At 42.0% G+C, this 10,107-nt stretch overlaps 1 protein-coding gene across 1 annotated transcript; it reads left to right on the plus strand.

Moving 5' to 3' along the window:
- Positions 1–3,528: 3,528 nt before the first annotated feature.
- Positions 3,529–9,272, plus strand: LOC116728269 (solute carrier family 35 member F2-like). The gene is made up of 9 exons (XM_032576216.1): positions 3,529–3,778; positions 4,299–4,404; positions 5,101–5,273; positions 5,528–5,655; positions 5,825–5,984; positions 6,560–6,716; positions 6,955–7,007; positions 7,092–7,246; positions 7,398–9,272. Exons 2-9 carry the CDS (start codon positions 4,316–4,318, stop codon positions 7,599–7,601), a joined length of 1,119 nt encoding a protein of 372 aa, XP_032432107.1. The 5' UTR covers positions 3,529–3,778; positions 4,299–4,315; the 3' UTR covers positions 7,602–9,272.
- The last annotated feature ends 835 nt before the right edge of the window (positions 9,273–10,107 follow it).

Below are 10,107 nucleotides of genomic sequence, written 5' to 3' on the forward strand. Positions count from 1 at the left end.
TTAATAAATAGACAGAAACTGAACTTCTGCTGGCCTCCATGTAGGGATTGACCCGGGTTTTCCCCCTCAGCACCGTCTGGTAGGCCTTGCTGCAACAGGCAGATTTTCACACAGATCCCACTGAGTCGGATCAGAATCAGAACGGATCGGAACGGTCTCATTGGAACTTCCTGCTCCGTCTGCACCTCAGTGTTTGTTATCATTCCTTGTTCTGCCTGACAAACGTGGATCAAGGTTTCCCACGTCAGCAGGAGGGATTTCAACCCGCGTAGAAAAACAACAGAGCAGATAATCAGAACGCAAACAACACAGCTGCTGAGACCGAAAGGAGGATTTTCAGAAAACTGAAGCAATATTTTAAAATCCTGGGTAATTTCTAAGTTGGTCTGCTTTCAGGTAACATTAATATTCACCACCAGGACAGGAGTCTGCCTGGGAATTGTGCAGAGCTGTTAAACTAACACCTTCTGCCATCAGTTCACTGTGCAGAGCCGGCCCAAGGCACATACGAGTTAAGCAGCTGCCACAGCACAAGGGTTAGCATGATAAATATATATGCATATTTAAAAATACAAACTAAATGCTATTACACATGGAAAAACAGTTTATTTTTATAGTTGTTACCCAAATAATAAGTTAATATCTTCCTGCTGCTGCCTGCTGCCACTGTGGGGAAATATATCAAACTTGTTAACTTACTGTACTTTGCTGTATTTTTATTATTCATCAGCTGGTGTTGCTTTCAAATAGTTAAAATAATATTTCACACTTAATGCCAGGGCCCCAAAAAGGCTTCGGCCGGCCCTGTGCCTGTGAACACAGTTTAATTAACGGCCTCAGTTAGGCCTCCACGTACACGGCTTCCTGTTGATTCAGCAGTAAATAAAACATATTCTCATGCTTTTGATGGAATTGTTCTAAAACTTTTACACATTTCCACAGTAGGAACCAGGATGGAGGACTGGAAACCAGTCTGGGGTGGTTTTCCTGGTCTTGGCCTTGGAGTAGAACCGGCCGTGATGTAACAAACCCTTATTGTTCTCTAAAAGATGTTGTTTTATTGTTTTTTACATTTATCATAGCTGTTCAACTATTTTGCAATGCAAGTTGATGAATTCAGTTTAGTGATTGTATGTCTATGTGTGGCTGCATTTAATAGCTTAAATATTAGTTTAATATGACAATTATTAGTTTCATGCCAGGGCTGAGAAATTAACTGTTTTTCCATTAATTTTTCATGGTGTACAAAAAAATAAATCATAAACAATGTTCCTTGTGGCCTTCAATTTCCAAAACCAAAATTTTCCAGGTGTTTTGTTTCTTGAATGCAGTTCCGACTTGATTGTTTGAAAAAAATAAAATAAAATGCAGTTTACTTCCAGCAAAAATGTGGACAAAACAATAACTAAAAATGTCTTACAACTTAGATGGAAACAAAAGTTGACTCAGATGTTACAAGTGCAAAAAGTGGTGGAAAAAAATCATTTTACCACAACCTCCTGTCATCACACCGGACATTTGACAAACAAAAGACGTCCACCACGTTTCCCGGTGTGTTCTTAACTTATGATTTACAGAATTCAGCATACAGAGCCACAACAATGTCCTGAAATTTTAGTCAAACTCTAACCGTTCAGGCTTGTCTTGTTGTCTTGGGAGAACTGGCCTTGACTCCATTCCCTGCTTGGAAGATATTACAACGTGTTACAGAAAAATATGCTTTGTCTTAAACCTTCAGTTCTAAACCTTGAGAATCAGAGTCCTGACTGATTCTCAAGGTTTAGAACTGAAGGCCAAGGAAGCTAGGAACAAAGTGTCATTATTTCTCATTTCTTTATTATCAGTGAGTTAGCCAACAATTGGTGTTGTTCACAGAAGACATGTTTGGGTGAAATATCGTCTCTGCTGCCTGGATGATCAGCTTTTGAAACGTCACAATAGCTAACAGACAGCAACAGTCTTCAGTCAGAGGCTTTTCAGACTGACTGCTATCAGAGGTCCGTCCTGCCCACAGCATCACCATTCACAGCGGCTCTTTGAACAATACCAGCTAGAAACATTTAGTTTACTTTTGGGATAAATAAAGCATTTTTGAATTTTAATTAATCAAATGTCTTTCCTAAAATGCCCAAATAGTTATTGACAGTTTTTTAAAAACTTTTATTTTATAGCATGATGTAAAATATCTACGGTAAATATGACACACACACAAAAAAAGCTAATTGTCTGGCGGTAAATACTTCCCCAAATCATATTTATGGACCTTACCAAGCTCCGCCCACAACCGACCCACGTGACAGCAAGTCTCACAAACAAAGCCTCGCGGCGCGTTGTTTCTATGTAAACATGACTGGATTAGTGCATCATTTCTACCAGATTTTCACAATATATCAGCTACTACAATGGACAGAGGAACTAACAAGTTCATATCATCATCTGGGAGGAGGTTACTGGTTTCTCAGTCACAAGCTGGTTGCAAACCTGAGGCCAGCAGGTGTCAGTCAGTTATGGTAGATCTGAAATTTGGTTTGATGACGTCAATATGAGAAGCTACAGACTGATAGGAGGAACCAAAGAGCTCTGTAAAGGTAAAGGCAAATCTTCTGAAGTTGGGATATAATTCATTTAATTTCACATAATTACCACCGTAGAAGCCATTTATTTGTTAAAACTTTATGAAATATATTTGTTCTATTGATGTTTGTTGTGAATGACATAAACTCACAAACGAACAAGGTAATTAGTCCAACGTTTAGAAACTACAGCGGCTGTAATGCGCCACAGCAAAGGGAAACAAAGGTAAAATAACCCGAACAGGTGATCAACTCACCACTCTACCTTTTTACTCTCTCTCTCTCTTTGTAGTTTAAGCACACATGTTACCGTGGCAACCACCTTCGCCCCGCAAGACGAGCAAAGATTACGTTAAAAACATAACATTCAGTCCGTTAAGATGTCAAGTTTCCAGGCTTGATATTTATTTCTCGATTATTAATCAGCGCTTCCCTGAACACAGCGATGGTTGATTGACTAGCTGTACTTGGTGCTAGCGTGGCTAACACGAGTAACAGTTTAGTCCAAAGCCTTTTCTGCTAAAATAAAATCTTTAGTGTATGTCAGATGCAGTACACATTGCATATTGATCTGTTTAGCTAACGTAAGACTGTGTAGCAGACAGGCTTCAAGGTGTAGAAGTTGTATCAGTTCTGCCATTAAGCTGTACTTAGCTAACAGGAAGCTAAGTGTGTTTGTGAGACGGCCACGCACGTGTCCACGTAGAATGGGCATCAGCCAATGAAAAGCGGCCCCTGTGTTACGGTCCATTGCATATTAAAAGCAGACTGGAAAAGCAGCAGCCCTAAACCAATGAATGAATAGCGTACGCGTCCGTCAGCTCCTCTTCAACCAATCAGAGCGCAGGAGGCGGGCTTTATTTTTTTTAATTTTCCTCGCCTCCAGGGTTTTGTGGGCTCTGGTGTCCCTTATATGAAAGTAGGCTGACAGGAAAGGAGGAAGAAGACGGGGGAAGACATGCGGCAAATATCGCCGGGTCCGGAAATCGAACCCGCGACGGCCGCGTCGAAGACTCGAGGCCTCCAAACGTGGGTCGCGCTGTCCCATACTACGCCGCCACAGCACGCCCCAGGCGGGCTTTAATGACACGAGGTTAGAGCGAGTAGGTCCTGGGAGGCGTGTGTGAAGATAAAGCTGAAATACGATCAATATTTTCGTCTGGAAAATATCTGAGCAATGAAATGAGATGACAGGGGAGAAGAAGGTTTGTTCACGTTCATGTTTTTAAACACGTTTTTCTCTGTATTTTAGCCGAGAGTTGTTTAAAAACACAGAGAAGCGCCGATCAGCGCCGCCTGGCTCGTGTGTAGAGCAGCTAGAACAAATTCCACAGAAATAGTAACAGTTTTAACATTTCTGCGGTTCTTGGCAGGTAGTTAAAGCTGGTCAACTGGAATAATACAAACTGTAAGACTCAATCAGGGTCCCTGTAACAATCGGCTTATTTCTTTTGGAGCGAAAGTGTAAACTTATCATTTAAAGTAAGTGTTTTCAAGTTTCCCAGTTGAGCCAAATGATTCAGATTGTTTGCTTTGGTCTCTTCCTCATTTTCTGCAGAATTACATTTATGTTTTGCCATTATGAAAAAAAAAATATTAGAAATTTTCTTTTCGTCTGTGAGAAGGAACCAGGGTTTTTGGATATTTGTCAGATTTTCTGCTCGGCTTGTCAGATGAAGATGACTAAAAATGACATTAACTCTGTGTTTAATCCCGTGGGGCCAGGCTGAGCTGTCACAGTGATGGAGGGGCCCACAGAGGACAGCCTGTGTGGCAAATGGAGAAACGGCTGCAAATTGGACAGAAACAGGCTGAAGGACATTTTCTCATGGTGAGCAGCGCTCTGTCCGTCTTATCTATAGCTTTTAGTTACTGTGTGTAAAATATTTCTTCTTGGACTGTTTTGTCAGATTTATCATGTGTTGCTGGTCCTTCAACTTTTATTCAGATTTTGCATTGTGCTCTGCATGAAAGTAACATATTTGGCAAACTGAAGGGACTTTCCAGCCCTAACAGCCACAGCAAGTGTACATGTTAATGACAGATCTAATGCTAACCAAGGAAAGACTTGAACATTTCCTCTTCATAAACACACACCACTTAGAGTTGGTTTGTCACATAAAATCCTAATGAAATACTTGGACGTTTGGTTTTGTAATGGCACCGTGAATGAACAGTTAAAGGGGGTGAATAGTTTTCAAAGGACAGGAAAAAGTTTTAATTAGCCAAAAATGGCGAGGGAGAGGAAAGTAGCTCAGTTACGCTAGCTTGACTTTGACAACTTAACATGTAGACATGCTGTGGAGTTAGGTGCGTTTGGGTCGCCTTTTACTTTAACTGAACCAAAACACCAACTCTGACAGATCATCAGGAGAGCAGGTGTTTAAAAAAAGCTAATCAACCACCGCTGTGTGAGATTAGCTAATTTAGATTAGCTAACCACAGCAGTAGCTAATCTAATGAGTAATCACAAAATAAACATCAAGCCTGAAAACATAAAACTGTAACTCTCTCTCTCTCTCTGCAGCCGGCTGCTGAAGACCATCGCCATGGGCCAGGTCCTGTCCCTGCTGATCTGTGGGACGGCGGGCAGCTGTCAGTACCTGGCCGATGCCGGGGTGGAGACGCCCATGCTGCAGAGCTTCCTGAACTACGCCCTGCTGCTGCTCACCTACACCCCCACCCTCTGCATCCACCGAGGTCAGAATGACTGCCTGGGAATCTGAGCATCCATAGCAACTTCCTCACTTTGATTTTTAATAATTTTTTTTTAAACTGGTGCATTTAAACTTGCCGTTTAATGGAAGAAAACAGAACTGTAGTGATTTATTTACCAGGTAAACCATTTTTGTTTTATTTTTGCTGAATAGTGGATCTGCTCTGTGCGGAAAGTTGTTGCGTTTTTCTGCAAACCTGGGAGAAAATGGCGTCTGCCTGCCAATGTGTTCCTGCAGGTGACGCCAACATCCTGAAGATCGTCAGAACCAAGTGGTGGAAGTATCTGTTGATGGGTCTGGCCGATGTGGAGGCAAACTACACGGTGGTGAAGGCATATCAGTTCACCACCCTGACCAGCATTCAGGTACGGAGGAAACGCAGGCAGCTGCAGCAAACTGTCGTTATCCGAGGCGTTTCTTTTCAAGTGATGCAGAAAAGTGAAATGATTCACATTTTAAATGAGCCAGAAATCATTTTAACTGAAAAATGTTTCATTTTTATCGCCGAATGTGTTTCCTGTGTTGCGGTTCCAGCTGCTGGACTGCTTCGTGATCCCGGTGCTGATGGTTCTCTCGTGGATCTTCCTGAAGACGCGCTACAGGCCGCTGCACTTCGTAGCCGTGGTGGTGTGCCTGTTGGGGGTGGGGGCCATGGTGGGGGCCGACATCGTAGCCGGGAGGAACCAGGGATCCAGTAAGGACGCTTTCAGTCTGGTGTTTCACTGCTGAAGAGCGATGATGCTGACTCTGGTTAGCTAACAGTGTCCACTCGGTGAAGTGGTGAATCTGCAGCTCTGCTGTGAGATGATGAAGTAAATTTGGTGAGAAACTCAGAACAAATGAGAGCAGTAACATGGAGACCTAACAGACCGGCATTCTACCCAGGGATTTAAAAGCGCACTTTGGTCAACAGCCCAGTTCTGATCTTTTTATCCCTCAAAAATCCGATTTGTCCCACTTCCATATGTGGAACTAAATCAGTTTTATTTCTGAATCTTCAAAGCATCTTTTGAACTTTCAGCATGAAGCAAAAATAACAACTCGAGAGATTCTTGGATCAGAAAATTACTTCTCTGTTTTTCTTTAAAAAAAAAGATGGTTTGTTAAATTGTTTTACTCTGAAGATCTATTTACAATATTTTGGACCGTGATATGATTTTCATTTTGCTTTTATGTTCACTAATTTAATTCCATCTCCTGTGTTTTCTGCTGGATTAAAGGTTTTTATTATCTCCAGTGTTTCTAACTGCCAGTTTTCCCTCCATGCAGAAAGTGATGTGGTTCTGGGTGACGGCTTGGTTCTGCTCAGCTCCGTCCTCTATGCTGTGTCCAACCTGTGCCAGGAGCACACGGTGAAGAATCTGAGCCGGGTCGAGTTCCTGGGAATGATGGGACTGTTTGGGACTCTGATCAGCGGCGCGCAGCTGTAAGTCACTGTTTAAGAGCTTAAGAGCTCCTCCATGTCGGAGCCGTTAGCCTTATTGTTGGAACCGTTAGCCTTATTGTTGGAACCGTTAGCCTTATTGTTGGAACCGTTAGCCTCCATGTTCGAGCCGTTAGCCTTAATGTTGGAACCGTTAGCCTTATTGTTGGAACCGTTAGCCTTATTGTTTTAGCTTCTGTTTCTACAGCTTTGAGTTTACTCGTCTGCTTTCTGATTTCAGGGCTGCACTAGAAATCAATGCTGTTAAAGCGATAAAATGGGATCTTTACGTCTGTAAGTCAACAGCGTCACCTGAATCTGTGATGGTGCTTCCTGTCTCTGGTTGCTAAGTAACAGCCATACATTGTTGTCCTGCAGTCATGCTGTTTGCGGTCTACGCCCTGTGTATGTACGCGCTGTATAGCTTCATGCCGGTGGTGGTGAGGCTGACCAGCGCCACGGCCGTCAACCTGTCGCTGCTCACCGCCGACCTGTTCAGCCTGTTCTGCGGCCTTTTCCTTTTCAGCTACCAGGTGAGACCGACTGCCACCGAACGCTGTTAAAGCTTCGCCGTTAGAGACCACCTAGTGGCCATCGCTGGTATTGCATGTTTAGTGCATTAGCTGGTACTCAGTGCTGTTACTAAATGGACCTTCTGTCGTCTCCATGTTGTTTCCTGCTCAGTTTTCTGTGCTGTACATTGTCTCGTTCATCATCATCACCGTGGGGTTCATCATGTTCAACGCCGTGCCGACGCTCTCCGCCGTACCGGACGGCGCCGGCCCGCGGGCGCCTGACGCCGCCGCCGATCCAGCCGCTGATCGGCTGCTGGCTGCAGGCGGAGACGCTCAGAGAACCGGAACGGTCGAGATGTTCACGCCTCTCTGATGGAACCAGGTTCTGTAACCGAGGCCAGTTGCTGTTACGAGTTACACCGGATCGTTTTCTGTTCCAAAGCCAGTTTACAGTCCGGGTCACGGACCTTTTTAGTTTTTCCTGTTTCTGAATCGCTGAATTATGTGGCTGTTCCTGTTAAAGAATATTCAATATTCCTGATAGGTTTAGCAGGTCGGACCATCATTATAACCTGACTCTGTCGCTCTGTACTCCTCATTGCACCAGCATGTGGCCCTGTCTTCCCTTCCTGCCTCCAGTAAACTAACCAGTTCAGAACCAGTGAGCTGAAGCTGTTACACATTCATTAGTCTTTATTTTTGTAGTTCCATATTAGACTGAGTCTCAGAGATAAAACTGTTTTTAAAATTCTCCAGTCTGCTGGTTCTGATCTCCATGCATAAAATATAAACCAGATTCCGAGCTTTAATCAAACAAAATAAAATAATTACGTATTTTAATAACTTCTTTAACTATTCCTCTTGTCCTAACGGGTGTAGAAAGGTAAAAGTTTGTATTTCTCTGGACTATTTCTACATAATCACGTTTCTTACAGTAGACTGGGTAAATTATTGTAAAATAACTTTCTAATTTTTGCCTTAAAATGGGTGAAAGCTGATTTCAGGTTGTTACTAAACATCCTGAAGGACTCGGATACTTTTACCTCCAGAAAGTGAAATACGACCAAAAATGAAACAAAACCGCAAATATTTGAAAACTTCCTAAATATTAATTTAGTTTAATACGGATAAACTGATACGACCGGACTGATATCAGTGTCTGACGGACGGTAATCAATACTTAATAATATTATATTAACCTTTATTTTATTTTAGATATGCAGCGATATCCAGATTTGTGCCAATATGAATATCTGATATTAAAACAACAACTGTTATATTGCCAACATCTGATATCGGATATATTTATCGCCTCTTCTGACCTCATGAATACACAGCCATCCTGCTTCAGTTTAACATCCCAGAATCCTTTGCTGCATCACGACGAGTCACGTGACCAAGCCCCGCTCCTTCATGTGACACAAACAATAAATAAATAGATAAATTTCATCTGTTTATTGGCCCAGTTTCACTCATCGAACCGATACGATGCGTTACAAAATGGCTGATCAGCCGATACTGATGATGTTGACATTGATATTTTGGATGTTCCTATTCTCTTTATATATATATATTAATATATATATGATACTGATAAATGGTGAACATCGTCTGATGCCAATATATGGTGCATCCCTAAAGCTTTCCAGTTGGACTTCAGCCAGTCTGTATATTATTTTTAACTCTGAGCTGCATTTTACATGAAGAAACACGTGAATGTTTACCTTCTGCAGCTTTTTATAGTTTTTATTTTGTGAGTCAGAGCTGAAACTTTGTCCACCAAGTGTCCTTTTGTTTCAACTGTGCATCCATAGATTGAAGCTTCGCCACCTGAGGAGGAGATTAAATTAATTCACTGTAAATATCTGGGACTGGATGTAAAAGAGTCTGTCGTCTAAATACCAAATTATTTGCCTTTTGTTGTCGTTACAAGTTCTGTTATGTTTTGTTATCAATTGACCAAAGATGAAGATGCTGTACATGTTACCATGCCGTCACAGTTTACTGTTTTATTAATAAATTGATTTATTTTATGAAATCTGCAGTCTGTCTCCTGTTCACACTGATGGGTTTGGTGCCATCTAGTGGTGAGTTTGATGAATTCAGGCTTCAAATCATTTTAGTTTCTTTACTCCGATAATAAATCCATACCTCAGCACATTGTTGGGTTTTTATGTGATTAACTTTAGTAAACAACAATAAAGATTTCTCTCAGAGGAAAAGTTTAGAGTCGGAGGAAAAATTTTAATACGAGGACAAAGAGGTTGGTGCAGCGCCACCAAGTGGTGAGAAGATAAGGGATTAGAAGTGGTAAACCCTTGCATCCTAATGCCAGGCCGGATTTTTAAATGACATTTCCCAGAATCCAGCGGGATTCTGACGATCGGCGTGTTTTCTGGACTCGTCCTGAGCTGCAGGAACAAACCACGCAGCGCCGGGATGATGCATGTCTGTCTGCTGCAGTGTTTGCATGCCCTGCAGCTGTCGGCGCTATGGCAAGTCATTGTAGCATTTATCAGAGACCCTCATAACAAGACGACCTCTGGAATCATCACGTCAGTTCAGTTCTGAAATAATTGTTATATTTACGTTCATCTGACGTCCAGGAGCGAATCGAACAGCCAGCATTGAACCAAAAATCAAACAATGAGAAACGAGTTTTTTTTTAGCTGCACTTATTGAGGCCTAATGGAGCTTTAATTAGTTTAGTTAGAAATGTCATAATATCAGAATCTACAGTTCTGTTTATCCAGAATGTTAATATCATTTCACGTAAGAAGAAACCTGTCGGTCAGGTTTGATATTATTTTAAATCTAAATCTGGGGGTATGAATCATTTTGGCCTCGGCCTGCTTTTCAGGCTTTACCAGAGGAGCTCA

Source organism: Xiphophorus hellerii, chromosome 11 (assembly GCF_003331165.1).
Source record: "Xiphophorus hellerii strain 12219 chromosome 11, Xiphophorus_hellerii-4.1, whole genome shotgun sequence".
Taxonomy (NCBI): domain Eukaryota; kingdom Metazoa; phylum Chordata; class Actinopteri; order Cyprinodontiformes; family Poeciliidae; genus Xiphophorus; species Xiphophorus hellerii.